The sequence below is a fragment of the Cryptomeria japonica genome, chromosome 10 (assembly GCF_030272615.1).
Source record: "Cryptomeria japonica chromosome 10, Sugi_1.0, whole genome shotgun sequence".
Taxonomy (NCBI): Eukaryota; Viridiplantae; Streptophyta; class Pinopsida; order Cupressales; family Cupressaceae; genus Cryptomeria; species Cryptomeria japonica.
Window position 1 is genome coordinate 199,244,299 of NC_081414.1, and position 27,939 is coordinate 199,272,237.

General features: G+C 36.3%; 1 protein-coding gene across 1 annotated transcript in view; it reads right to left on the reverse strand.

Moving 5' to 3' along the window:
• LOC131057624 (uncharacterized) overlaps positions 1–27,004 on the reverse strand; it is a 64,955-nt gene extending 37,951 nt beyond the window's left edge. Inside the window, exons 1-2 of the mRNA XM_057991772.2 lie at positions 26,798–27,004; positions 26,624–26,703 (exon numbers count right to left, since the gene is read on the reverse strand). Coding sequence (XP_057847755.1) covers positions 26,624–26,703; positions 26,798–26,896 — 179 coding nt within the window. The 5' untranslated portion in view covers positions 26,897–27,004. The remainder of the gene's footprint in view (positions 1–26,623; positions 26,704–26,797) is intronic.
• Between the last annotated feature and the right edge of the window lie 935 nt (positions 27,005–27,939).

Consider the following 27,939-nt stretch of genomic DNA (forward strand, 5'->3'; position numbering starts at 1 on the left):
TTTAAAATTAAACATAATGCTGATGGTAGTATTGAAAAGTATAAGGCTAGATTTGTAGCTCGTGTTTTTTCTCAAAGGGAAGGCATAGACTATGAAGAAACATTTGCTCTTGTTGCTAGATATACTTCTATTAGAACTATAATAGCTATTGTTGCTGCTAGAGGTTGGAAGCTACATCAAATGGATGTTAAGACTGCCTTCCTTAATGGTGTCATTGAGGAAGACGTCTATATTGAACAACCTGAGGGTTATGAGATTCAGGATAGAATAACTCATGTGTGCAGGTTGAAGAAAGCTCTGTATGGCCTCAAACAAGCTCCTCGTGCTTGGTATGAAAGAATTGATAAATACTTGTTAAGTCTAGGTTTTTGTAAGAATGATGCTGACTCTAACATCTACTTTAAGTTATCCAATAATGAAATGCTAATTCTAGTTCTATATGTGGATGATTTATTTTTTACTGGTAAAGATGAACTTATCACTAGATGTAAGAAAGAACTAGCTTCAGAATTTGAAATGAAAGACCTAGGTCTAATGCATTATTTTCTAAGTCTAGAAGTATGGCAAAGATCTAATGAAATTTTTCTAAGTCAAGGGAAGTACACTATTGATATCTTGAAAAGATTTAGAATGATGGATTGTAAACCTATGTCTACTCCTATGGAATCTAACTTAAAGAAGTTAAGTGTTTCTGCAGCTAACTCTGATTTTGCAAATCCATCAAAGTACAGGCAGTTGATTGGATCACTAATGTATCTAGTTAACACTAGACCAAACATATGTTTTGCAGTGAATGCTCTCAGCCAGTTTATGAGCATGCCCAAACATGTTCATCTTGTTGCAGCCAAGCACATTCTAAGATACTTGCGAGGCATAGTTCGCTATGGGCTGAAGTATCCACTTAACACTTCAATAACCTTGGAAGGTTATTCAAATGCAGATTGGGCTGGAAGCGTCAAAGACAGGAAAAGCACTTCCGGCATTTGCTTCAGCTTAGGATCCGCAGTGATCTCTTGGGCTTGCAGAAAACAATCCTCAGTGGCACTAAGTACTACTGAAGCTGAATATATTGCAACAAGTGTATCTTCTAGGGAAGCAGTATGGCTTCGCAAGCTTCTTGTTGCGCTATTTGGTCAGCCTTGGGATCCTACAGTTATTCATTGTGATAATCAAAGTTGTATCAAAATGTCTATCAATCCAATGTTTCATGATAGTTCAAAATATGTGGAAACTCATTATCATTTCATTCGGGATATGGTGCAAAGAGGCGCCATTCAACTGAAGTATATCAACACTGATGAGCAGGTTGCAGATATTCTTACCAAGCCTTTGTCCAAAGTGAAGTTTGTGTACTTCAGGGTTAGACGCAGTGCTGTGGAAAATAAAATCCTGATTGAGAGGGAGTCTCAACCTCAGTGATACATTGCGTTGTATCAAACCACCCTCTGCGGGCAATGTAAGATGGTATTGTAATCTTCTCAGGGAGAAGAGTAATTGTTAACCATCCTCTGTGGGCAATGTAAGATGGTATTGTAATCTTCTCAGGGAGAAGAGTAATTGTTAACCATCCTTTGCAGGCAATGTAAGATGGTAGAAAAGATCCTCTCCACCCTCTGTGGGCAATGTAAGGTGGATCCAGTCTATGCTTGTGAGCGAGCTGGAAGATTATATTATGTAGTTCCATTGTATGCATGTGTGCAAGATGGAAGACAACAATATTATGATTATGTAATCCATTCCTTGCTTGTGTGCAAGATGGAAGATTATAGTTATGTTTCTCCTCCCTAATTAAGAGGGAGTGTTGATGTTAATTAGGGAATGGCGGTTAATTAGGGAATGGCGGATTCCAATTGCCTTGGGCAACATTGGAATCCACCCAAAAGGGCTGGCCCCTTTCCTCAAACGTGTAGGGCAGAGCCCTATACCTCACGGCAACATTAAACCTCACGCCGCACAACTTAAACCTCACACTCAACGTGTTGATAAATAGGGCCGACCCTATTCACAAGGCAATTGCTAAAAAGGAAAAATATAATTAAAGTTAATTATAAGGAAAGCTGACCTATCTAAAGGTTTCGCTCCACATATAAGTAAATGTAAAACCTCATTGTTATTCACTCATTCAGTTTTCATTCATGCGAAATATACATGCCTGCCTAATGCGAACTTCAGGGAGACATATTACATCTGCACTTACAACAATTTACATCTGCCATTGGAGGTGCGAAATCCATCATTAGGAGTCAGCGAACTCAGTGAATACACAGCGAATTCCTTGAAGGTCTGCAATCTAGGTTAAAGGAGCAGCAGAATGGTAGCAACCATCACTCATGTGACAGCAAGCTAATGTTGAAGGCAGCCACCTCAATCTGCCATACTTCTTGTGACAGCAACATCTGAACCTACAAATACATGAGATAAGTGTTGTAATGATTGCATAACTATAATCCATAATCAGATCTGAGGATCTTTTCTGGCTGGGTTTTTCCTCCTAGGAGGTTTTCCCAAGGTAACTGTGTCTTGTTCTCAATTTGTTCATTTCTATGTTGTCATTAATTCCAATTTCTTTCAGTTAATCAAACTAATTAGAAACTAAATATAAATTCTGAGTTTATATCAATCTGAAAGTGTCAAAATTGACACGATATACATAATATTATTATTAAATTAACAAGGCAGGCCGACTTGAGACTTGACACCACAAGTCAAGTATATAAGCAAGTCATTTGCATGGCATAATTAATCAATCAATATACAAGGCGAATCATTCTTAAGGCTGTCAACACATTCAGCGAACTTCTACATCAAGCATAAGACCTTCGGTGGATCACTTCTAATCATCAGCAAACTATCTCTGATTAGAAATGAATTTCTCCAACAGAGATTAGCGAAATATCTCCTCTAATTAGGCGAGCCATCTAGAGGTGGTTTCGAATCTGCTTGTGGACTGGCAAATATACCTAAGGATTGCCGAATATACATAACAAACTGAGCCTTTAGTCAAGCGAATTCTACGAACTAGTCATTGTTTGAACGAACTTCATTCTGGGACAGCATACTCCATTCTCAATGGTTCTGGTCTGATCTTCAAGGCAGATTGACATATATCAGATAAGTTGTGTTGTGCCCTAGCTGGGTGAAGATGTATTAAGCTACTGTGAATGATCTAATCAAATCTGCATTTATTGTTGCTGGGTTTTTCCTCCAAGAGGGAGGTTTTTCCAGGGTATCTGTGTGTGATTTGTGTTTGTTCTTCATTGCATTCTGATTTCTGTTGTTCATTATTTAATCTGATTCCTAAAATTAACATGGTATCAGAGCAGGTTCCTTCTATAAAGCCTAACAGCTTGAAGGTAGATCTTGTATGACTTCTTTTGCAGGACTAGGGCTAACATGAATCAGCAACGAATCTAGACTATATACCTACTGGCAAATTGAGGGCATCGATGGTATGATAGCAAGAAAAAGATTTCAGGTGTTCTCATTCCTCTATTCTCAATTGTAGGGTCCTCTTGGTTTGGAGATTTGCATCGGATTGCCTTATTGTTATTGGTGTCTTATCTAGTGCACAAAGTTCTCTTGCTTGTTAACTACTTCATCTAAGGGTGCTTTCATATGTCGGTTTGTGCACTTGTTTTCAGATCTTAGTATTCCTTTAAGGGTTGCATAACTATCTTCTTAGGGTTTGTAACAATCACCCTAGTTCATGCTTTGTTCTTGTGTTAAGAATTTGTTCTAATCTAGTTTGAATTATTGAATTTAGTTATGCCCTACTCTCTATTTTGAGTATGTTTATCTCTCAACCTATTTGATGTGGTTTGTAATGATCTGAATTGATGCTTTGGCACTTAAGACTTCAGCATGTGTATTCAGATATAAATCTAGGAGTATTATGATGGATATAACAGCAAGCACAAATAGGAAGATGAATAAATTTATAGGAGATTCAGAAACATGGAACCTTAGTCATTGGTGTGGTAGGCATGTAAAGGTAAGATGTCTTAGTCATCCTATTTAGTATCTATGCCCAATGATGACCTTATTATCTTCATATTATGATCTGATCATTTATGATACTTGTTGCATAGTTCTGATACACCGTATTCTATCTAAGTCTTGAAATGCTCAATAGTCTTGCTGCTCTGGAATTATATACTCTTATGGTGTGTCTCTTGATTTGCATCAAATCTTTTATGGGTTGTATCTTTTGTTCTATGAGTGTTTTATGTTTGGATAAGGTTGTCATGCAGGGTTGTGATTGTGCAACGCTTGGTTCTCTTCAGCTCTTTGTAAAGCTCTCATGATCCTTATTATACTTTTATTATAACCTTCCTTTGCTCCTCTTCTGTAGAGGATTGCCTTTAGCTCTAATGCATTTTCTGTCATGGCTTTCACCATCCTCACATAATATTCATTGTGATATTCTCTCTTCAATTTGAGCACACTGCCTATTACATTCTTTGAAGTAAGTATTCTCTTGATGATGAAACCTAAGATGAATGAGGTATCTAGCTTATTGAAGTTGCCTTTTGGTCATACGCTTGTGCTCAACTACAATGTGTATCCTCTTGAGTGGTTGATAATCATATCTGATTTTACGCATTGGTTGGAAAGACAATTTGGCTTATATACCTTGCTTATGGATTTTGTAAAATGTTTTCTGAAGTCATACACTTGCCTTAGTTTTCTGATATGATCAGGCACAACTAACTCTCTGTTATTCAACTATGGAAAAACAATTTTACATTTAAAGAATGTTGTGTAGCTTTACACTATGATTGAAGTTGATCATAGACTGGCAACATCCTTTTGAGCAATCTTGGCATATGTTGTCAATGGTGGAAGTCTAGTCAATAAAGAGATAAGTTATTTTACATGTTAATTCATTCTATTGGGATATTTAATCATGTTGATGCTTCTCTTCAAGATATTCTTGAATTACCATGCCTTCAAGCTTAAGAGGGAGCTTGGTTTCTTCACTTGAAGGTATGCCTTGATCATAATGGTTGTGCTATGGGTCCATTTCGTAAAAGTGAAGTAAGGAAAGATTGGCATTTCTCATCTTTGATTTATGGCTGCCTTCCTTGATTGATTCTTATATTATGCAATCTTCATGAGACTTGATTACCACAATTTTTATATTAGGAATCAAGAGGGAGTTCCATATGGAAGTTCTTTTGAAAATATGAAGCTAGATGTGTAGCTCATAGTTAGAAGGAAACATTTGCTCTTGTTGCTAGATATACTAATATTAGAACCATTATAGCTAATATTGCAGGCTGGAAGTTAGATATAAAGACTGTTTTCTTAATGTTGTCTATATTGAATAACTAGAAAGTTATGAGAATCAAGATAGAGAATCTCATGTGTGCAGATTAAAGAAAAGCTCTTTACGGCCTCAAGCAAACTTCTTGAGCTTGGTATGAAAAGATTGACAAGTATTTGATTAGTTTAGAATCTTGCAAGAATGATGCTGTTTCTAATCTTCACTTTAAAAGTAGTCAATAGTGAACTACTAATTATGTTTCTTATATATATGTGAATGATTTATTTCTAACTGTTGGAGATAAGTCTCATCATTAGATGTAAGAAAGAATTAGCCATTGAATTTAGAATGAAGGATCTAGGCCTAATGAATTACTGTCTAGGACTAGAAGTATAGCAAAGATCTTATCCTTAGTCAAGAAAACATGCCATTGACATGATGGATTGTAAATCTATGTCTACTCCTATGGAAACTAACTTAGAGAAGTTGAGTATTTTTGCTGCTAATTCTGATTTTGTAGATCCTTCAGAGTACAAGCAGTTGATTGGATCCTTGATGTTTCTAGTTAACACTAGACCAGATATTTGCTATGCAGTGAGTGCACTTAGCCAATTCATGAACCAGCCAAAGCATGTTCACTTGGTGGCAACCAAGCACATCCTAAGATACTTGCGTGGAACAGTTGGCTATGGGCTGAAGTATCCAATCAACACAATGATCAATTTGGAAGGCTACTCTGATTCTAATTGGGCTGGAAGTGTTATTGACAAGAAAAGCACTTCGAGAATTTGTTTCAGCTTGGGTTCCGCTATGATCTCTTGGGTCAGTAATAAACAGTCCTCAGTTGCATTGAGTACTGCAAAAGCTGAATACATTGCTTCAAGTGTGGCAACAAGAGAAGCAGTTTGGCTTCACAAACTTCTTGCTAGGTTGTTTGGACAACCTTGGGAATCCACTGTTATTTATTGTAATAATCAGAGTTGTATTAAAATGTCTAATAATCCTGTGTTTCATGACAGGTCAAAACACGTGGAAACTCATGATCACAATGTTCATGATATGGCAGAAAGAGGTGCCATCCAATTGAAATATATCAGCACTGATGAACAGGTTTCAAATGTTCTCACCAAGCTTCTAGCTCAAGTGAAGTTTGAGTACTTCAGAGAGAAGCTTGGAATTGTGGAGAACACAGCATTGATTGAGAGGGAGTCTCAATCTTAGTGATGCAATTTAGTTTGCATCTTACACCCTCTGCGGGTAATGCAAGGTGACATTGTATCCTTCTCTGGGAGAAGGATGAGGTGTAAGACCTCTTCCACCCTCTGCGGGCAATGCATCATGAAATGAGTTCATGATATTTATGTGTTTTATTGCAGGTATACTCTATAGAGCTTATACATTCATCCGTGTGGGCAATGCAAAATGAAGGTCATGAATGGATCGTGACAAGTGGCAGCTATCCTCCCTAGCTAAGAGGGAGTGTTGAAAATTGTAGCCAGCTCGAATACCTGACTATTGGATTTTAATGTTGTCAATGACAATTAAAATTCCTATGTATTATCTCCTACAATCCGAACCAGTTAGGGCTGGGCCCAAACACATGTAACGTGAAGGCAAATGATGCAACTTAGGGCTGGGATCAAATACATGTAACTTGTAATTATATCTTGCTATGGATAGGACAAGACCTATGTATAATGTAACTTGTAGACAGGGTAGGCCCAATTTGGGCTGTAAAATCAAATATGTATTTGAGCGATTATGTAATTGGGTTGGGCTCAAACTCATGTAGCTTGTGGTAAAGGCAATCAAGCAATAACGTCTTAATAGGTCAAGACCTATTTGGACGATATACATAATATTATTATTAAATTAACAAGGCAGGCCGACTTGAGACTTGACACCACAAGTCAAGTATATAACCAAGTCATTTGCATGGCATAATTAATCAATCGATATACAAGGCGAATCATTCTTAAGGCTGTCAACACATTCAGAGAACTTCTACATTAAGCATAAGACCTTCGGTGGATCACTTCTGATCATCAGCAAACTATCTCTGATTAGCAGCGAATTTCTCCAACAGAGATTAGCGAATTATCCCCTCTGATTAGGCGAGCCATCTAGAGGTTTTGAATCTGCTTGTGGACTGGCAAATATACCTAAGGACTGCCGAATATACATAACAAACTGAGTCTTTAGTCAAGTGAACTTTGCGAACTAGTCATTGTCTGAATGAACGTCATTCTGGGACAGCATACTCCATTCTCAGTGGTTCTGGTCTGATCTTCAAGGCAGATTGACATATATCAGATAAGTTATGTGTTGTGCCCTAGCTGGGTGAAGATGTATTTAGCTACCATGAATGATCTAATCAAATCTGCATTCATTGTTGCTGGGTTTTTCCTCCAAGAGGGAGGTTTTCCCAGGGTATCTGTGTGTGATTTGTGTTTGCTCTTCATTGCATTCTGATTTCTGCTGTTCATTATTTAATCTGATTCCTAAAATTAACAGTAGTAAGTGAGCCTCATCGCATATCATTCGAAAAAAATCATTCCTTGAAAATTAAGCATTCATATCCTAAAAAATTACATAAGGCCCCTTGAAGAAACAGCAATCACAATGACTAAGCATGCTTATCCACAAGTCATGACCTGACATCAAAGAACCTTGGAGTCTTCCAATTGATCATGAAGTTTAGCATTTGGGAAGATTTTGATCAAGAGAGGATAAGATACATTGGGTATTTTATTTTGTGTTTGGTTGTGCATTAAAAAACACATCAACAGTTCCCTTGCTGCCACCTACAAAGGAATTAAATCAAACATTGGATAGGCTGTGCAGATGTTTCCATCCAAACATTTTGAATTTGATATCCAGCAATCCTTCTAGGCTGTTCCACAAAGGCTAAGCATGTTGAAGCCTCATGTTCAACATGCATAGTCAATATGCAATGTCTATTATTATGTTTCAATAATATCAGTTATCTGACTATGTATTAATTATTCATATTAACAGGTTGGCTTTAGGTAGTTATAAGCTTTGGTTGGTTGACGGTTGTGTTCCTCTTGGCAACTGTCGAGCCCGTTAAATAGATTGTGTTTCGTCAAAGAAAGTAATATGATCTAGTGGGATCAACTACAATCCTTGGCTGACCATCTCTGGTCTTCTTTTGTAATAATTTCACATGCAAATAAAGATATATTTACTCCTATATCTGGTATGCATTGTCATCTCTATTACTAATCATGTAATTATTTTATCTGATAGAGCAATAAACAACAAGCTTCACTAAACATTGATTTCTAGTATCTAGAAGTTTAGTTGAAATTACTAGTCTGACTTCCAAGATACTTAGCTCAAGCACATGATTAGCAACAATGACATGTTGGTAACACATGCCTTTGAACTTAGTTTTTGTACCATAATTTCAGTATTGCCAACTAAAAGCTTTGCTTTAGGAGACCTTGATTTCAAATCTAAAACATCTTGAAGCTTCAATGTATGAAACCATATCTTGTCATGTGTCCTTTCAAATCCAAAGAGTAAGGATTCATGTGTACAAGTTGTTCATGTTTACTATAGCTCGTGTCAATTTCACTATACGAAAGTGACTTAGGCAAAGGATGCAAAATTCCAAAAAATGTTGTTCCATGTAGAAATTCTACCATATAACACTTGTATATTGACTCTTCCCTCAAATCTTTTTTTTTGAATAATGAGCCATTCCATACTCAACATGTTAATTTATTGTCCAACTTTGTTGCTTTGTCATTTGTACTAAAATTTCCAAACCTTGAAGAGCATCCATCATACTCCCATGCATTTTTTATTGAAAGAAGTTCTCATATTGTAAATAAAGTGAAACACCCATCAATAGGCATTGGAATGTTGGCATTTGGAAACATTTTTGTGCCTACCATGTTACTTCTCTTAATATTAGTATTTAGTTTATGTCTAACATTAATTTGTCTTCCATTTTCCTAATATAACCTGGTCTTGACTTCACACTTTTCTTCTTGTTGTTTATGAACATATAGTGTACCTTCGTTGACCAGTTCACTCTCATCATAATATGTAAGAACATGCTTGGAATCCATAGCCTGTATAGATTTCACATCAAAGCTCTTATCGGTCTTTGTCAATGTTCAATCGAGTGAATAATGCACCATCATTTGTAGTTCCAACCACTATGCTCTATCTTGCAATGTGACTATTAAAATCTTTCTCAACAACTAGGAAAGATTTATCCTCTTGTTCAAACTCACCATTTTTTCTGCCTATAGTTGTCTTGACCTTTTCGATCAGGTACATGTCATTCTCCATGCTTCTCTTGAAATTGCTATTACTAAGACTCTGTCCAGGCAATTAAATCAGTTTATCTCTTTGGAAGTGACTCATTTGTGGCACATACTACATCCATCCATGTTTATCTATCTTCTCTTGTCTCTATACAAAAATGTAATGTTTTTATTCCATTAAAAATATAAAATTACCTTTTATTTGATTTACTTGATTTAGCTAAAGATGGTGTTGTAGTTACTTCATATTCATGACAAACTCTATTCCATAAACTAGTTGACAAACTTTCAATAGCAATGAATAAAGCACTAAGCTAACAAATTTCTACCAAAAGCATAGGTTGAGTCCTCTTTCAATGTAGCAAGGGATAAGGGGTCAAAATCAAACTTTTGAATATCCTTCATCAAAGATGAACAAAAAACTACTAAATCCCATATTAAAATTTATAGGTAGTTTGGATTAAAACAATTTTTGTAACCCCCCCCACCTTCCCAACAGTTTCCATATAAAGATCCTTTTCATGACAGCAAAACTAAAATAGATGTCTTACTATTCCCATACCTTGAGCTGAAACATTAGGGAAAATTGAGATCTTACCTTCTTTAGGGTTAGATCCCTTTGAGAGATTCACTCCAACACAATCACTCTTGTGACTTAGAATCTCAGCATTAGAATCAACTAAGGCATCTTCCACACTTGAATGCTCCTCAACATGGTAACTCTGAAAATTAATTACTTGCTGAAATGGCTCTCCTACTAGTAGAGCAATGGATAGTTCATAGGTTGGAAAACCTATTTCTATTTTGTCCTCTTCATGTTCAATAGGCAATGCAATTTCCACCTTAATTTCATCAATCATTAGCTTTTGTATTTGATTGTTCTTCCAAGTTCTTGGACCCATGCTCATTAATCTCCTTCTTAACAACTTCTTTTTGTTTTGATTCTGGCCTTTCCTCTTTCTTCACCAACTCTCTTCTTCTTCTTCCTCTTCTTGAGCTCCTCCTCGTCTTTAATTCATAGAACTCATCAAAGATAAATCATTACTAATTGCATGACTTAAAGCATTATATTCTTCATGATTTCTTGCTATTTTCTATGCAAAGTAATAATTGTTGCTCCTTCTCAACTAGACCTTATTCTTCCCTTTGCAAATTTGGCTTGGAATGTCTTTATAGGAGGATTGGTTGAGACCCTATTATTGCTTGAATTGCTCCCTTTTGCCATATTCTGATTTGGTCTGGAAACATTCCATTGATGATTCATTTCCCTCAAGATCCGAACTATTTCTGCCCTGGACTCTCTAATGGAGGACTGGAACTCTCTAGCAAACTCCCCATTTTCATGGCTAATGACATCCAAAAGGTTTGCCTCTTCACCCCTACTACTCAAGATTACTTCTTTCCTTTGTCTTTTCCCTTCTTGCATGAATCTACATCACACACAAACCCCCAAGCTAACAAAAAACTAACATTATAAACTCCACAAAACTGAACTAGTTGAGCTAGATAGAGATGAATAATATGTTTTTCATGCACTCCACATTACAAGATTACGAGGTTAGATATTATTACTCAGTCACCCATTTTAAATTTTGATACCTTTGATTGTTTTGAAATTTAAGCAATCAAAAACTTTTCAAGTAATATCAATGAGGTTTGTCCAATTGACCTTAATGGGACTGGTCTCATTCAAGATGGAATGTGCCCAACATGATGGACTTTTTTTCCCAAATGAGGAATTCACCTTGGATGAAGAATTGGTAGAATTATAGGACATAGGTTTACTACTGAGAGGGCGGGATGGGTGAATCGGTAGTAAATAAGTTTTCAAACTTTATCTAATTAATTGTTAATCAATTTAAACTTTTAAACTTTTTTCATTCTGAAAAACTGAAAGGATGAAAAGAGACGCACAATAAAGACAATGCAAAAGATTTATGTGGAAACCCAGGATGGGAAAACCACGGTGAGAATACTGTTAGGATCTATTGTCCTAATCCAACCTCGCAATCAAAACTTCAACTACAATCTTTTAGGGCACCAACACAAGGAATCTCCTAATCCTTGAGAGCACCAACTCTCTACAATATCATAACTTGCCAAACTGAACACCAATTCAGTACTCTGAAATATCAAATGTAAAGTTAAAACATTTATCGGATTTTCTGATCTGAATCATTACATGAACAGTATGAAACAACCAAAATATCACAACATTGAACGAAACACCATTAAAGTTTGCACCATAAGGTATCTCCAATCTGTAACTTTCAAAACTCCTATCAAAATCAATTTAGAATTCAAAATTTCAAAACCTATGTCACTGCTTTTGTGGGCACTTAACAGCCTGTGTCTGCAACCAAGAATAGTTCAGAATAATTCTAAAAAGTTCCACATAAATTCCTCAAATGATTTCACAAATCAAACATGAAAGCACAATGATCAATCAACTCAATGTTATGTCACCCCTGTTCTTATCGCTGCCATCTGAAAAGAATATCTTCTGCCTTCTTAAATCAAACTTCCATTTGCTGACATCAGAAGGAAAACTTCTGTCTTCTTGGATCGAACTTCTGTAGCATATGCATCGACAGAGACTCCATTAAATACAACAGGAATTCTTTTTAAGAATCACGACTTCTCTTGACTCAAATCTTATTATGCCCTACACAACTTATCTGATACATGTTTATCATTTTTCAACACCTTTATTGACACCAACAAATATATATTATATAGCCTTCGCTATCGACAGTAAGCTTTTACCCATATCCGGTTATAAAGAAGTTACAACTGTCATGTCGGTTAGAACCAAAAGCCAGTTAGACAACTTATCACAAACTGAATATGAACAAATACTATCGATACAAAATATACACTTTAAGAGCCAATTCAATCAAACTTCCGGATAACCATATTCTTCTAGCACCTCTGTCAGATATCTTTTAACTTTGTCAAGCCACGTCTGTAGGGTATCGTTAATGGCACTTCTTCTGATGTGAACATACATTTGCCAAAATAAAAGTCTTTCACACAGCGATTATCGATATCATATGGAACACCATCATGTTACCAACAAAAACACAACATCTTCTTTGTTTGAAGAAGCCAGACACCATTGTTATGAGGAATAACCTTCAAAATAAGAGAACACGTGCAGACATTCATGTGTCTTCAAATTACTAGAACAAATACAAAGCATTCTAAACAAATCGGAAGTTCAAGTGCAATCATTCATGTGCCTTCAGAATACAAGAATAGATACGAAGCATTCTGAAAAGATCTTGTAAGAATTTGTCAAATATAGCCAAGACCTAGAGCACAATGAATAGCACAAAGAGAGACAATAGATTTGATAAGAATAAACTGTATTCTAATCAAGATGCAAAATACTACCAACTGGTTCATTAAAATTAAATACAATGAAGATGAGTCTGCTTATAAAGGCAAGGCCATATGGATATGTGAGCACACAATCATGACATATGGCTCAATGAGAAACAAGGGTAGGTGAGGGTAGGTAGGAGAAATAATAAAATATTCCACAAGAGGTGGATCACCCACCAAAGGTGAAATGTAACAACAAGATAAAACCACAAAAGGTGGAATTTCTCCGACATGCATCATCCCTATGTGCACACTTCCCTAAATGTCTCATATCCAAAACTACCATGAAATGCATTACCCTAAGTCAACTTAAGTAAAGTTTAATTATGAGGCATAATTTACACCAAGACCCCACCTTAAGTGCAACTTAGGGAAATGTAGACTCAAGTTAACAATGCAAGATGGATCTTGGCTTCTAGGCCATGTTAGGTACCATGTACAAATGCAAATGCACACAAACCAATGCAATGCAATCTCTCACAAACGGAGAAAGGGAGAAAAACCCAATGGGAAAAAACTCCCCCCCAAAAGAGAGATGAAAACTATACAAAAGAACTCTCAAAGAAGTAGGAGAAGGACAAAACCCCATGTGAGGAAAAGGTCCCCCTCATAAGAGAGAAGAAGAGAGACCAAGTAGCCCCCCCTCAATGTACAATCTGCACCAATGGTAGAAGCTCGAAACTGAATGAAGAAACTGCTCCACAATCGTCGAACAACGTTCCTCTCCTTGGGAAGAAACAAAACCAAAGGTGTATCCATGAAGTCTACCCAATCATGAAGGGAAAGAGGTAGGAAAAGAACTCAAGATGTATGGAGTCTCAAAAAACTGCTCAAGTGTCTCCATGTCAATGCTGAAAGTTGCCCCCTCCAAATCAAGTGTACTGATCCACATTGCTAAAAAAGTAACTCTAAGATCTAGCGGAGATGAATGTAGAACATGGTCAAAAGACTCACATGTCTCCTCTAAGGATAAAGAGACCTCCTCCAAATGTTGTACATAAGAATCCACAATCATGTCAACCTCATGATCATGTAGAGAATGAACAAGAGAGTCAAAGTGTTCCCTCGCAACAACTGAAGAAGGATCATCTTCATCAAAGAGAAGATGAATATCATCAATGATGCCTCTCAAATCTGCAATGTAGGACTCCACAAACCAACCTGTAATGTCTGTAAAGTAATCATCCCAAGAAACTAAATCTGGAAGACAAGGTATATCCTGCTGCACTGAATCACAAGAAGGCAAAACTATTGCAATATCTGCATCATCAAGTGCAATAGGAGATGTGATATCAATAGGAGGAGATGAAATTCAAGGCTCAAGAATGGGTTGACATGTGAGAATACCAAAGTTCAAGTACCCAAAGTTCTCAAAATCTGAATCAACACAAGAAGTGTGATCAACATATGAAGAATCAACCTCATCAATAGGACCAAAATGTGAAAAGGAGTACAACCGAGATGCATGATTAACCACCCCAATTGCAATGATAGCTCTACTCTCCAAGTCTCTAATGATAACTGAATCAAGTGCAAATACACAGTTTTCCTTGTTGCCCCATGAGTGATCTGATAGATGGAAAGAAGATTGTTTGTCAAATGGGGTACACACAACACATCATTGAAGGAGTTATCCCCAATGGCAATAGATCATTTCCCAATCACATTCATATATGTATGATTGCCCATCAAAATTGGTGGCATGTTACAAAGCTCAAAAGGAGAGAACATAGACTGCGAAGATGCCATATGATGAGAAGCCCCTAAATCTAGAAGCCATCTCCTTGAATCATGACTTGTAGTAGCACAAAGAGCTTGTCCCTTTCTTTTTTACTATGGGGAAGGGGAAGGAGATGAATCCTTCTTCTTGTAAGTGGATGGCAAATCAATGTTATTCTTCTTGATGATGTTGGTCAACTCATCAATCTGCTTGGTATGGCAACGATGCTCAACATGACCATTTTTCTTGCAATATAAACAAGAAAGCCTCTCCTTATATGATTTTCTCTTAGGTGAGGATGTAGAATCCTTTTGTTGTGGAGAGTAAGATTGTGCTCTATCTTGTTGTGTCTTAGACTTGAACTGCTTCTGCTTCTTGTTGGAATCCTTTCCTTGATTCTCTTGATTAGCCACCAAAGCCATGGACTTTGAAGACTTAAGAATCCCCATACTCAACAACTTAGATTGCTCTAAAATCAGCATTTATGTGAATGCATCAAATGTGGGCATAGTGAATGAACTACCCACTGTCAAGAGATGGGTTTGAAAGTTAGAAACAAATGTTGCATATTCTGATGGAAGCTTTCCCAATAGGTTGTAGACCAACTGTGCATCCTTCTTATCAATGCCACAATCCTTCAGCTACGCTCTTAGCTCATTTGCCTTGGTAACATAATCTTGGATTGTATCAAAGTTCTTGGGATCCAACATGGTGAGATCATTATCAAGTTGATAGGCCCTAATCTCATCAATTTGGCAATACAATTTTCCCAAGACATCCCATGCATCCTTAAATATTGTACACTTATCAATGTGAAAGATAAGATCCTTTGATATATATTTCCTCAATGTCCCTATTGCCATGACAATTTTAGTGAGCCATTCCATGTGAGCATTAGGATCAGCTGGTGCAATGATAGTTCCATCAATATAATGAGTTAATCCCTTTTCCATTAGCTTACTCCATACATCAATTTCCATGAAAGATAGTTATATGGAGTTAAAAGTGGAAATTTAGGAGAACCCATAGCAACAAAATGAAAGAGCACAAGGAAAAGAGAGGCACAATCACACAAGACACCCCCCCCAAATTCACTCAATCGCCCCCCCCCCTCCCCCACCAAAAAACAAATGATGATTTGGCACTTTATATGTATTGCGTGTATGATGGGCCACTTGCAAAAAATGGCAAAGTGGACTTCTGATTTCAACTTTACAACTACCTTAAATAGGCTATGAGAGACTCCAACAAATACTGCAAGTGATCTAGACTAAGATCTAAGCAAATTACAAGTACCAAATAGGCCAAAAATGACCAAATAATAAAAGTACAATTTCTACTCAAAATGGTGAAAATTTGATAGCACCATGTAAAAGTAAACGAAAAATTATGCACTTTCAAAAAAATGGCATCGAAAAGAAGGTTGTATGAGCCTGAACAAAGCCTCTGAAGTTGCGAAATCAAGGATTGGACAGGTATGATTGTGAAAAACTGAAAATTCTGAAAAATCTGTCCACCAAAATCAGAAAATACCACCACCGCTGCGGAGAGCACAAAAAATTAGCCCAAATCAAAAACAATTGCACTCAAAAAGGAGCTAAAATGACTGAGATATGGGCATTCAAAGTCAACCTCCAAAACCAAAAAGCTCAATGAGAGGGGGTCTGAAAAATTTTCAAAAAGGTGTTGACGCAGGCTGACATCAGCACTTCACTGCATTAAAATTAACGATCATCTAGCCGTCGAAATAAATTCACCTCTATGCTTGGTATGTATGTACAGTATGGATTAGACACGTGGCAGAATGTGATTGGCTCCGTACGGGTGACGTGTTTGTACGAATGACTGACGTGGCACGATGACTGTGTGATGACGTGGCAATACATGTGTTAGTACGGATTGTACGAAAGATTGACATGGCGCGGTGACCGGTCGACTGAGTTGGCAAGTGACGGTGCAAATCTGTACTCCTGCTTGGACTGTTGACTGGATCGCTAACTGGTTGATGCATGGCAATTCACACTGTGCCATGTGTCAATGTGAGGGCGCCCACTTGGTGCTTGCGTGGGGGAGTCCGATGTCTCCATGTGTCAAGTGTGGACCAATGTGAAAAGGCCACAAGGCGGCTATGTGACAGAGGTTGGCTAATGTAGGGCCGCCAAGTGGCACAGACTGGTCTCGAGCGACAGTGACACTGTTGGGTGGAGGGGTGCCAGTGAAGGGTGGTTGTTGGTGAAGGGTGGCCAACAGCCGTAACTGAGAAGCGCTGCCAAGAAGTGCTGCCGAGAAGTGTTGCCGGTGATGGGAGAGAATTCGATCGAGGCGGGAGCTTGTCAATGGCATTTAACAAGCATCATCCCTATGTGCACACTTCTCTAAGTGTCTCATATCCAAACTACTATGAAATGCATTACCTTAAGTCAACTTAAGTAAAATGTAACAACAAGATAAGACCACAGAGGTGGAATTTATCCTACATGCATCATCCCTATGTGCACACTTCCCTAAGTGTCTCATATCCAAACTACTATGAAATGCATTACCTTAAGTCAACTTAAGTAAAATGTAATTATGAGGCATAATTTGTTAAAATAATATTAATATCTTCTATAATGGTCATCTTCTATTTTAAGTTGTCGACTTATTTAGCTTGTTAAGTTAGCTTTTTATTATGTAATTAGCTTTTAAGATTTAATTAGCATTTAGCTTTTTAGTTAATTAGCTTTTAAGCTTTATTTAGCATTTAGCATTTTGTTTTTAGTTAATTAGCTTTTAAGCTTTATTTAGCTTTTAAGCTTAATTTAGCTTTCATGCTTAATTTAGCGTTTAGCTCTTTAATCTTTTACTTTAACGTTATGTTCTAATTATAGAACATCGTCTTGTAACCTCTATATACGTGTGTATATAGTTCAATGTAATTATCTGATTATTGAATCATTCATTCAATTTATTTTTCATGGTATCAGAGCATGGAAATTAAAAATTTCGAAAGGTTTTGTTATTAAAATTTTTCGAAGTTTTTATTGAAGAGATTTTTTTTAAAACTGTTTTTTTTTTTTTTGGCAGGTTCTTTTTCTCTTCCTGGGCTGATTTTTTTTTTGCAGGTTGAAAATTTTCCTAGGGTTTCTACAATTTTCGACTAGGGTTTTAACCCTTCAATTCAAGTCAAAATTTTATTTTGGTTGCAGATTCTTGGTGGGTTTTTCGAGACTTCAACTGGGTCGTCATTAGATTTTTTAGGGTGCATCGTTTTCCGTGCCTCAATTTTTGAGCCGTTAGATCTACATTCTATTTTCAAATTCTTGGTGGGTTTTTTGAGAGCTTTTTTGGGTTGGTCTCAGATTTTTGGAGGTGCCTCATTTTTCATGCCTCGAATTTTGTGCCAGCGAATTTGCCTTGGAATTTAAAAACAGTTCGCAATTTTTGCTAATTCTATAGACATCGGGAATTTTGATGTCTTCTGGACACTATTTATGTTCTTTTAAGTTTGCAAAAAATTTTAATTTTTGGGTTTCTTCCAAACCTCGAAATTCGCACCTTGGAATTCGTGCCAGAATTCCCTATAGGATTTCAATTTTTTCAGCAACTGCTTCTATTCTGATTTTAAATCAAAATCTTCTGTCTCATTCTTTGTGCCTTCACTAGGTTGACCACATTCAACCTCAGTTTCTGTGATGGCATCTTTGACCAACATCATGTTGGAACACAATCAGAAGTTCAACGGCCTCAACTACAACACCTGGAAACAGCGCATGTTATCGATCTTTGAGTATTGTTGCCTTGATCAGCTTGTTTTGGGCAAGGAATCTCGCCCTACAACAACAGGTGATGATCAAGAAAAACATGATGTGAAGAATCGAGAGGCTGTCATGCTTATCAAACTCTCTGTCACAAATGATCAACTCCCATAGGTGCCTTCAGGTAAAATAGCAAAAGAGATCTGGGATCTCTTGAAAGATCTTCATGAAACGTCTGACAAGAGCCGAGCTTTCTTTCTGAAGAATATGTTGTTTTCTATCATGATGGATGAGAAGTCATCTATCCAAGCACATCTCACAAAGATCAAGAAGATCCGTGACCAATTGGAAGCTATAGGCCGAACCATGGTGAAAGAGGATATGGTAGTGATCACGCTGAAAAGCCTTCCCAGATCCTACGAGCATTTCATTGATACCCTCAATATCTCATCTACTAGTGTTGATCTGAAGTTTCCTGATCTCTGCAACAAGCTTCTACAGCAGGATAGATGGAAGTAGCAGTTTGGAAGCAACGCTAGTTCGTCCACTGAACAAGCCTTCACAGCTAAAGTTTTGGATAAGAACAAGGGTAAAGGTCAGTCCTTCCAGCAGAAGGGGCAAGGTCAATATACGCAGTCTTCGAAGAAGAAAACTAAAAGTGTACAGTGTAACTTTTGTCACCAATTTGGCCATATGAAGAAAGATTGCAGGATATTGTTGGCATCTGTGCAATCTAGGCTGGGAGGGTCTCAGGAACAAGATAAGGCTTATGTTGCAGAGCATTCAGGAGAGGAGTCAGCCTTCCATGCTTTGTGATAAGCAAATTTCCTGTTTGGTTGGTTTTCACATTTTTTTCCTCAAAAATTGTTCGCAGGGTTTCGAACTTTTTTCCTTAAAAATTATTATCTGTCATCCGCAAAGCTTGCGTGGGATTTCTAGGTTTTCACGATTTTTTCTTCAAAAATTGTTTGCTGGTTTTTACAATTTTTTCCTCAAAAATCATCTGTAATAGGCGAAGTTGGCGTGGGATATGTGATACGCGAAGCTCTGGTTTTGATTGATTTTTCTCCTCAAAAATCGAGCTTTGTTGCAGTCAAATTGGGTCGCACTTGCGAGGGCGAACATCTACAACCGTGGTATCTTGCAGTCAGTTTTGGAGTTGGTACTCTTCTACAAAAGGGTTTGCTGATTTTTTCCTCAAAATCATTGTTTTAGGCTTCAGTAATTCGTGTGTGCCAGATCTCTAATTCACGTGTGAAGGCTACATTCGCTTGGATGGCTTTTGGTACTCTTGGTCATTTACATTCTGCAGATCCTAGGAGGGTCTCCGTAGCAGCAGAGTGTTCTTTGCATCTATGATCATAACACCTACAGTGTTTTCTGTAGGGTATTGAGTACGATGACCATTAGAGGGTGTTAAAATAATATTAATATCTCTATAATGGTCATCTTCTATTTTTAGTGGTCATCTTCTTTAACTCGTTAAGTTAGCTTTTTATTATGTAATTAGCTTTTAAGCTTTATTTAGCATTTAGCTTTTTAGTTAATTAGCTTTTAAGCTTTATTTAGCATTTAGCTTTTTCTTTTTAGTTAATTAGCTTTTAAGCTTAATTTAGCTTTCACGCTTAATTTAGCTTTTAGCTCTTTAATCTTTTACTTTAACGTTATGTTCTAATTATAGAACATCGTCTTGTAACCTCTATATATATGTGTGTATATCGTTCAATGTAATTATCCAATTATTGAATCATTCATTCAATTTATTTTTCATAATTTACACCAACAGATCTAAAGTTATGAGAACAAGATCATTTATTATATGGTATAAATTTATGTGTCCACAAACCATCATTCATTCTAAAATGGATTTGCTAACATTTGACATCAATACCAAACTGATTTGTTAACAAGAATAAGAAGATTGACCAATAACAAAAATACAAGACCTTTGACTTCATAATTATAGCCTTTTAGCTTGATGTATTGTTGTGTACTTTCTGTTTAGTTTAAGGAAAACATTGATGATAATATTGAAATTTCAAAAATGAAAGAATAGAGGTAAAATTTTGGGAGTAGTGTTTAATGGTATTTAAAAATCTTGACCTATTTGCCAAAATTTTCAACATAACTGTTATCATTTTCATATCTAATACATATTCTTTGTTTTATTTTGATGTCTATGAACCATAATTGGCATGAATATCAATTTTTTGTTGCTATTTTCTGATCACTACATAGTTATTAATTTTTCATGTTTTTTTAAAAACAAATCTCATATTAAATCCATGTGACGGAAACATGCTTTGGCCTATCATTGTTGTGTAAGCATTACAATAATATGGTCGTACCATGGGGAAGTGGTCTTGCCCTATCATCCGAGCTATCTCTTGTTGGGGCAGGGGTTAGATGTAAACCTGGACGCATACTCTTACAGTGTTTATACATGCAATGTATCCTAATGGAATCACAATATCTATAAATCCATACTTATCAATATAATGCTAAGTTATCGGTTTCGCCTGTTTTGGTCCACGCACTCAAACCGGGTTTGTCCGAGTTCGGGTTCGTGTGGGGTTCGTTGTGGGTACGTACCCAAGTGTTTGGGTTCACCATGTATGAACCCAAGTACTAACCTAGGTGTATCCAAAGGCGTTGAGCGCCAAAACATAACAAAAACAGACATTTTTGCCCTTTTTTTGCATCCAAAAACCCTAAAAGCAACCCTTCAATCGTTGGGTTTTTGTCATGCATTTATCAATGATGAAGTAGCATACTATTAAATGTATTTAGTTTTATAATTCTGAATGGTGTATTTAGTATTTAGTTTTATAATCTTGATCTAGATCCTTTTGATGATTAATGAAGATAGAAGACAATTATTATTTTTGATTGTCAATTTTGTAATTGTAATGATTTTCATTTGAATCATGAACCTGGACATATATGAATCTATGATACATTAATATATATATTATATGGCATATGACATAATTGAAAAATAAATTGAATGAATGATTCAATAATCGGATAATGTATTCAACAATATACAAGCGTATATATAGAGATTACAAGAGGACGTTCTAAATTAAGAACAAGTCGTTTAAAGTGAACTACCAAAAAGCTAAACGCTAAATAAAGCTTAAAAGCTAATTGACTAAAAAGAAAAAGCTAAATGCTAAATAAAGCTTAAAAGCTAATTAACTAAAAAGCTAAATGACCATTAAACAAGAAACTAAATATAGGTGAATAAAATATAATTAAATATTCTAATATCCTCCCTTAATGGTCATTCTATCTACTAACTACCCTACAGAAGACACTGCAGGTCTTTTGATCACAAATGAAAAGAACACTCTGTTGTGGTGGAGACCCTCCCTAGATCTGAAAAGTGTTAATGACCAAGAATACCAAAATCCATCCAACTTGATGTTGGGTAACCAAACTAAAACCTGAAACCATGATTTTGAGGAAAAATCGGCAAACCCTCCAAAACTAAAGATACAAATCATCATTTTTGTGGAAAAAAATGGTAAAAACCCTTGAAACAATTTTTGTGGAAAAAATCGAACAAAACCCTGAAACTTTGCATGGCAAGACCCAAAACACCACGTGGTAAGACACCAAACATCACGCGGTAAAACATCGGACATCATGCAGGAAAACACCAGACAACATCACGTGGTAAAACAGCAAACCTTATGCGGCAAAATAGCAGACATCACGTGGTAAAACAACACTCCCTGATTTTTGAGGAAAAATCAAGCAAAACCCTCCCATGATTTTTTTTATGGAGAAAAATCAGAAAACCCAACCAATGACAAAATAAAAAAGCATAGAAAGTTGACTCCTCCTCTTCAGAATGCTCTGCAACATGAGCCTGTACCTACTCTTGAGACCCAACTTGGTTGGACTTTTGATCAACCAACCTCTTTCTGCAAAACTTTTGGATATGCCCAGATCTACCACAATAGTGACATGTGAATCCCTACGTGAACAACCCCTCCTTAGAGTTGTGCTACCCATTGAACTTCTAACTGCTCTCCAACATAACATTGGTCAAAGACGCCAATCTGGAAGTTGAGGTCAACTCTAGTCAACCCTGTGAAGGCACAAAATTTGAGTCACGGAAAACGAGGCACCCAGAAAAGCTCTCGAAAAACCCACTAAGAATCTTCTAAAATCAGAATGCAGATCCGACGACTCAAAAATCAAGGCACAGAAAACGATGCACCCAAAAGAATCTGATGACAACCCTATTGAGATCTTGAAAACCCCACCAAGAATCTACAACCAGAAAAAAAATTCGACTTGAACTGAAGGGTCAAAACCCTAGTCGAAAATTGCATAAACCCTAGGAAAATTTTCAATCTACAAGAAAAAAAACTCCAAGTTGCAGGCCCGAAAATCTCCAGAACCCTAAAAAAAACATGAACTACTGCCCAGCACAAAGAAATTTGCCCATGAACCAAAAACCCTCGAAACCCTCAAGAAGCCTTAAAAAAAGCAAAATCGTTTTTTATAAAAAAACAATTAAAAAAAATCTGGAAAATATTCTAGAAAGAAGGCCATGAATTTTTATTAAAAAATTCACCAAACTTTAAAGAATCCCATCGACCTGCTCTGATACCATGAAAAATAAATTGAATGAATGATTCAATAATCGGATAATGTATTCAACAATATACAAGCGTATATATAGAGATTACAAGACGACGTTCTAAATTAAGAACAAGTCGTTTAAAGTGAACTACCAAGAAGCTAAACGCTAAATAAAGCTTAAAAGCTAATTAACTAAAAAGATAAACCTAAATGCTAAATAAAGTTTAAAAGCTAATTAACTAAAAAGCTAAATGACCATTAAACAAAGAACTAAATATAGGTGACTAAAATATAATTAAATATTCTAATAATAATATGGCATTGATCAATGATGAGATAGCACACTATTAAATGTATATACATATATACATGTATATATGTGTATACAGACGAACCCGACCCACGAACCCAAAAGGCAAAAATGATTTTGCCTAAACCCACGAACCAGGTTCGCATCCCCAAATCAGTAACTTAGATATAATGTATTCAATAAATTCCTTCACAGCTATCTTTTCTTGATCCAGACACTGGCATCACCAGCAAAAAGAAGTACAGAATGAGATTCTCTCTTTTTTAATAAGGAAAAAAAATGATAATTCATAGAGTAACATGTCAAAAACAAAATAGGTCTCTTTGTTATGAATACACAAGAAGGAGCACATTTTCCTTGGACAGTTTTAAATTTAAACCAACAATGCCATAGATGAATCACTGATTACAACATGCAACTTGCAGTAATTATTTACTCCAGACCTTTTAATCTCCAAAATCAATGACAGATTTCAAATATCCAGGTGCATGAATAGACAGCTAAACTCACTATAGCAATTATCTACCACAATTCTTAGTGAGGTATATACATGTCGATTGACCGATCAACATATTGAGAGCTTTAAAGTTGTAAAATCACCAATAGCTGTAAATATATTACTTACAGGTCTTATCTATATTCATAGACAAAACATTCTAAGTGATGGTACTAGTAAATTCGCCTTACTTGATTGTACCAAGCATATCTGGTAGAAAGTGTCTTGAAACAACTCAGTTGATAAATACTGTGATTCTCAATGCCACGTACTCCTACCAAGACCATGTGGAATGCAACCCTGATAAATTACTTTTTTTAATCAATCAGTGTTGAAATATTTGTATACAAAATAACATAAAAATCTGGTTGCATATGCTGCCCAACTTTAACAATGTACCACAGTGAATTGCCCTCCTACCAGAAAGAAAACCTGCCTTTATTTGCTTTCAATTGTAATGCATTTTTGCATTTTGAGTGTTTCTGGCATTTTAATCTGTAATCCAATTCCTATGTTTGACTATAACATCTGTTGACTTATATAAGATCATCTTAGTTATAGAAAATTCAGTTCTGATGATCAGAACCAGCACAGCTCTGGCAATCAATTATCATTTGTCTTTCTGAAGTGTTATCAGCAGTCATTTTGTATTCTGAAGCATTTTCGACATCCTTGCAGATCCGCATTGCTCCACAATCTATTGATATATTGTGAAATATTGTGAAATTCATTACTTGAACCGTATCAATGTATCCATGACTCTGCAATTAGTTTGAACTGGTAATTCAAAGTACACGCTATACTGAAATCTGTGCAGGGTCACATCCACACTCCTAGGGTCTAATGTTCCCGTTCCCCTTGTCCTATCCCATCCCTTCAAATATCAATCTGTCATATCCCTGCCTGAGTACATAATTGCTGCCTTAAATAATAAACACATAGGTGAATAATTATGCAGGCCAACCCAAATAGTAATTAAAATAGGCTATTTTGACGAGGGCCAACCCAAAATAATTTGAGACAAATTTTTAATAATAATAATCTATTTAAAAAAGCCAACCCAAATTGGAATGATAACATTATATTTAAAAACTTTACAAGTGCAAAAAATAATAAATAATCAAACCTGAGCCGACCTGTTTAGAAGGGTTGCAACCTTTGAGGAAGCGGTGTTCTTTGAAAGTATAAATAAGAGTTGTTTTTGGATCATTCAAGCATCCAATCATGGCATATTATTCCTAGTCCAAGAGCAGATTCGCAGTAGAAAGAGAGAGGAACTTAATTGGAATATTATCAGCAGGCAGTGTGAGAAGAGGGGGAATAATCAAAGGCAGACTTCTAGCAGATCTAAGAGAAATATTATAGCAAATTGATAATCAGATCTATAAGCAGAAACGGAGTAGAACTAAGAGCAGATATAAGGCAGAAGTAGAGAAGACCTTCAAGCTGATTTGAAGCAGACCTTTAAAATAGATTTATAGCAGATCCTAACGGCTGCATCAGATTATCAATCAAGACAATTAGCACTGGGGCTCATAAGAGCACATCAGTTCATCAGACATCAGCAATCAGGCACATAGATGGATTGAACCAGAGATTACTATTTATTGCAGGCAATAGCATTCTTGTTCAACGGTGGTATGCATAAGATGTATGCTTAGTGCATGCATGATGAAGAAATTGTCTAACATATAATTTCTTATGTGATTGGTAAATAATGTGAAATACTAATCAATCAAGGAAGACAATCAATCATGGTAGGGTAAAGAAGGGAGTGCAAGGAGGGGGAACAGCTATGGGCTCACTAGGCACACCATCTCATATGAGATGGTGAAAGGCCACATGAAGCCAAGAGGGACAGGGTATCCACTCTTGGGCCTAGGGTAGAGGATTACTTTAGAGCACCCTATTGCAGCTCCTCCCTTTAACCACTACATTGATAGATTGTGGGGAAGAACTCAAGGGATCTTCAAACATAAGGGAGTGAAGAGGAATGGCATAATGAGGGGGAATGGCTATGGATGCCTCACTGGGTACACCACCTCATATGAAATAGTGGAAGGCCACATGAGGCCAAGAGGGATAGGAAATCCGCTCTTGGGCCTACGGTAGGTGATCTCTTTTTGGGCACCCTATCATGTCTTCTTGTCTCATACCCCGTTACGGTTGAACCCCACATAATAGACTGGGTTTGTTATATATTTATGAATATATGTTTTAACCTTAGTAATGGATTTATCTTATGGATTATATCTTCGGTATATATCTAACATGATTGCAGGTTTCCAATACAGACTTATTGTATATTACCCTTTGGTAAGGATTATCTCTCTAACTATATTATGTTCTTCGTTCCTTTTGAATTTCTGAATTTAGGGAAAAATATAAGGTGACCCCGAAAAGGGACATTACACAATCCTATAATTTTGCCATCCCTTTTGCTTGTCACTGACATAACCAAAAGGGTACATGACAGAACATAGCTTGAAAATAGGATTTCTGAAGCTATACAGCATCTCTATAAAGCAATAATTGCTACTGGCTATCCCAGGAGGTTGTGGTCTGAGGGTAATGCGCTACACTTGTTGCTACAATGTCCTAAGTTCCGACCTCAAAGAGCATGCGCTCTCCTCCAAAGGCTTGTAATATGAAGGATGAATTGACGTTGCTTAATTCATCTGAATTTATTGGATTTTCTCTCAGCTACAGAAAACTTATTTTTATTTTTGCGAGAGGAAGAGTACCCTTTAGCATATAGAAGGAAAGAAAAAGAAAAAATAAAAAGGAAAAACAACAGAGTACCGTACCTTGTACTCTCCGGAGCTGTCCTCTGAACTCTTTCGACAGATAGTTCTGACTGATGTTTCAACGCCAAATCTTCGTCCGACTATTTCGACATAGAGCATAAAATGAAAATGAATCAAAACCCTAAACCTAGCTCTGAGTAGATTAATTACAACAAAAACTAAGAAAATGAATACCAGGTCTTCATCATCCTTCTTGTCTTTGCTTTCTTTAGCCTCCTTGGAAAGAGAAAGAAATGCTCCCGCGTCACCATCGCCGGTGTGAGCAGGAGCCATTGCACTAGTATTTACCGAGCGCCGACAGCAGCTGAGAGAATTGAAATGAATAAATAACCACAAAACAGAGTAATGGAGCAATGGTTTCTCTTTGCTATGAATGTTGAAACCTTTTACTTTTTATTATTATTACCACAGTCACGATACTAATTTTTACTTTTTAATAAAAAATTTGTTTTCCGTTTACTTTCGATTTGCTGTGAGATGATATGTTTATTTTAATTCTGGGTCATTTAGGTGTCAAATTTCGAAAAGACCTCTCTGTTTGTTTATTATAATTTTATGGATTAAAGGTATTTTTATGTGAGTTTTACAAGTTCAATTCGATCAAGAGTTGATATCATTTTAGACTGGAAGATATTTAAAGCATTAGAAAAGAAACAAAAATCCTATTGATTATGGAAGAAATTTTCTATAAATTTATTTATCTAATTATTAAAAAAAATTGTTTTATTTTATTTTATTTGATGCAATTTTAGAGGCATATATAAAATCTAGAAAATTTTGTTGATTTTTATAAAAAAAAAATTAATTGTTAAAATAGAATTTTTTTTATAATTAGATATATACTTTTTTATTTAAAGTGATTTTCTAAATAAAAAATAGAATTTTTTTAATTAATTCTATTTTGTATTCAATTTTATATAATAAGTAGGAGGTATTTTCCACAGCAAGTCAAACTATGATATTGCTATCACGATTCAACTGTGTAGTTTTTGAGTCAAACTCATTGACCCATGTTTCACGACTAGTGGTTCACAAGAGCCCATCTCTCATGGGAATGAATGGTCCACTTAGCACTCATTGCATCTAGGTGATGCTCACAAGGGTGAAGCACTGGGACTTCCCGAGAGGTCACCCATCCCAGTACTACTCTAGCTCAAGCGTGCTTAACCACGGAGTTCCCTCCAAGGTTAAACCCACTTAGCTTGCAACCCCATTTGCAAAACCTTCAGCGAGTGTTGTATCTTATGGACCATTCATTATAGAGCCCCTTTAGCTCATCAACTGATAGGTTGGAGGAATTTTCCACAGCAAGTCAA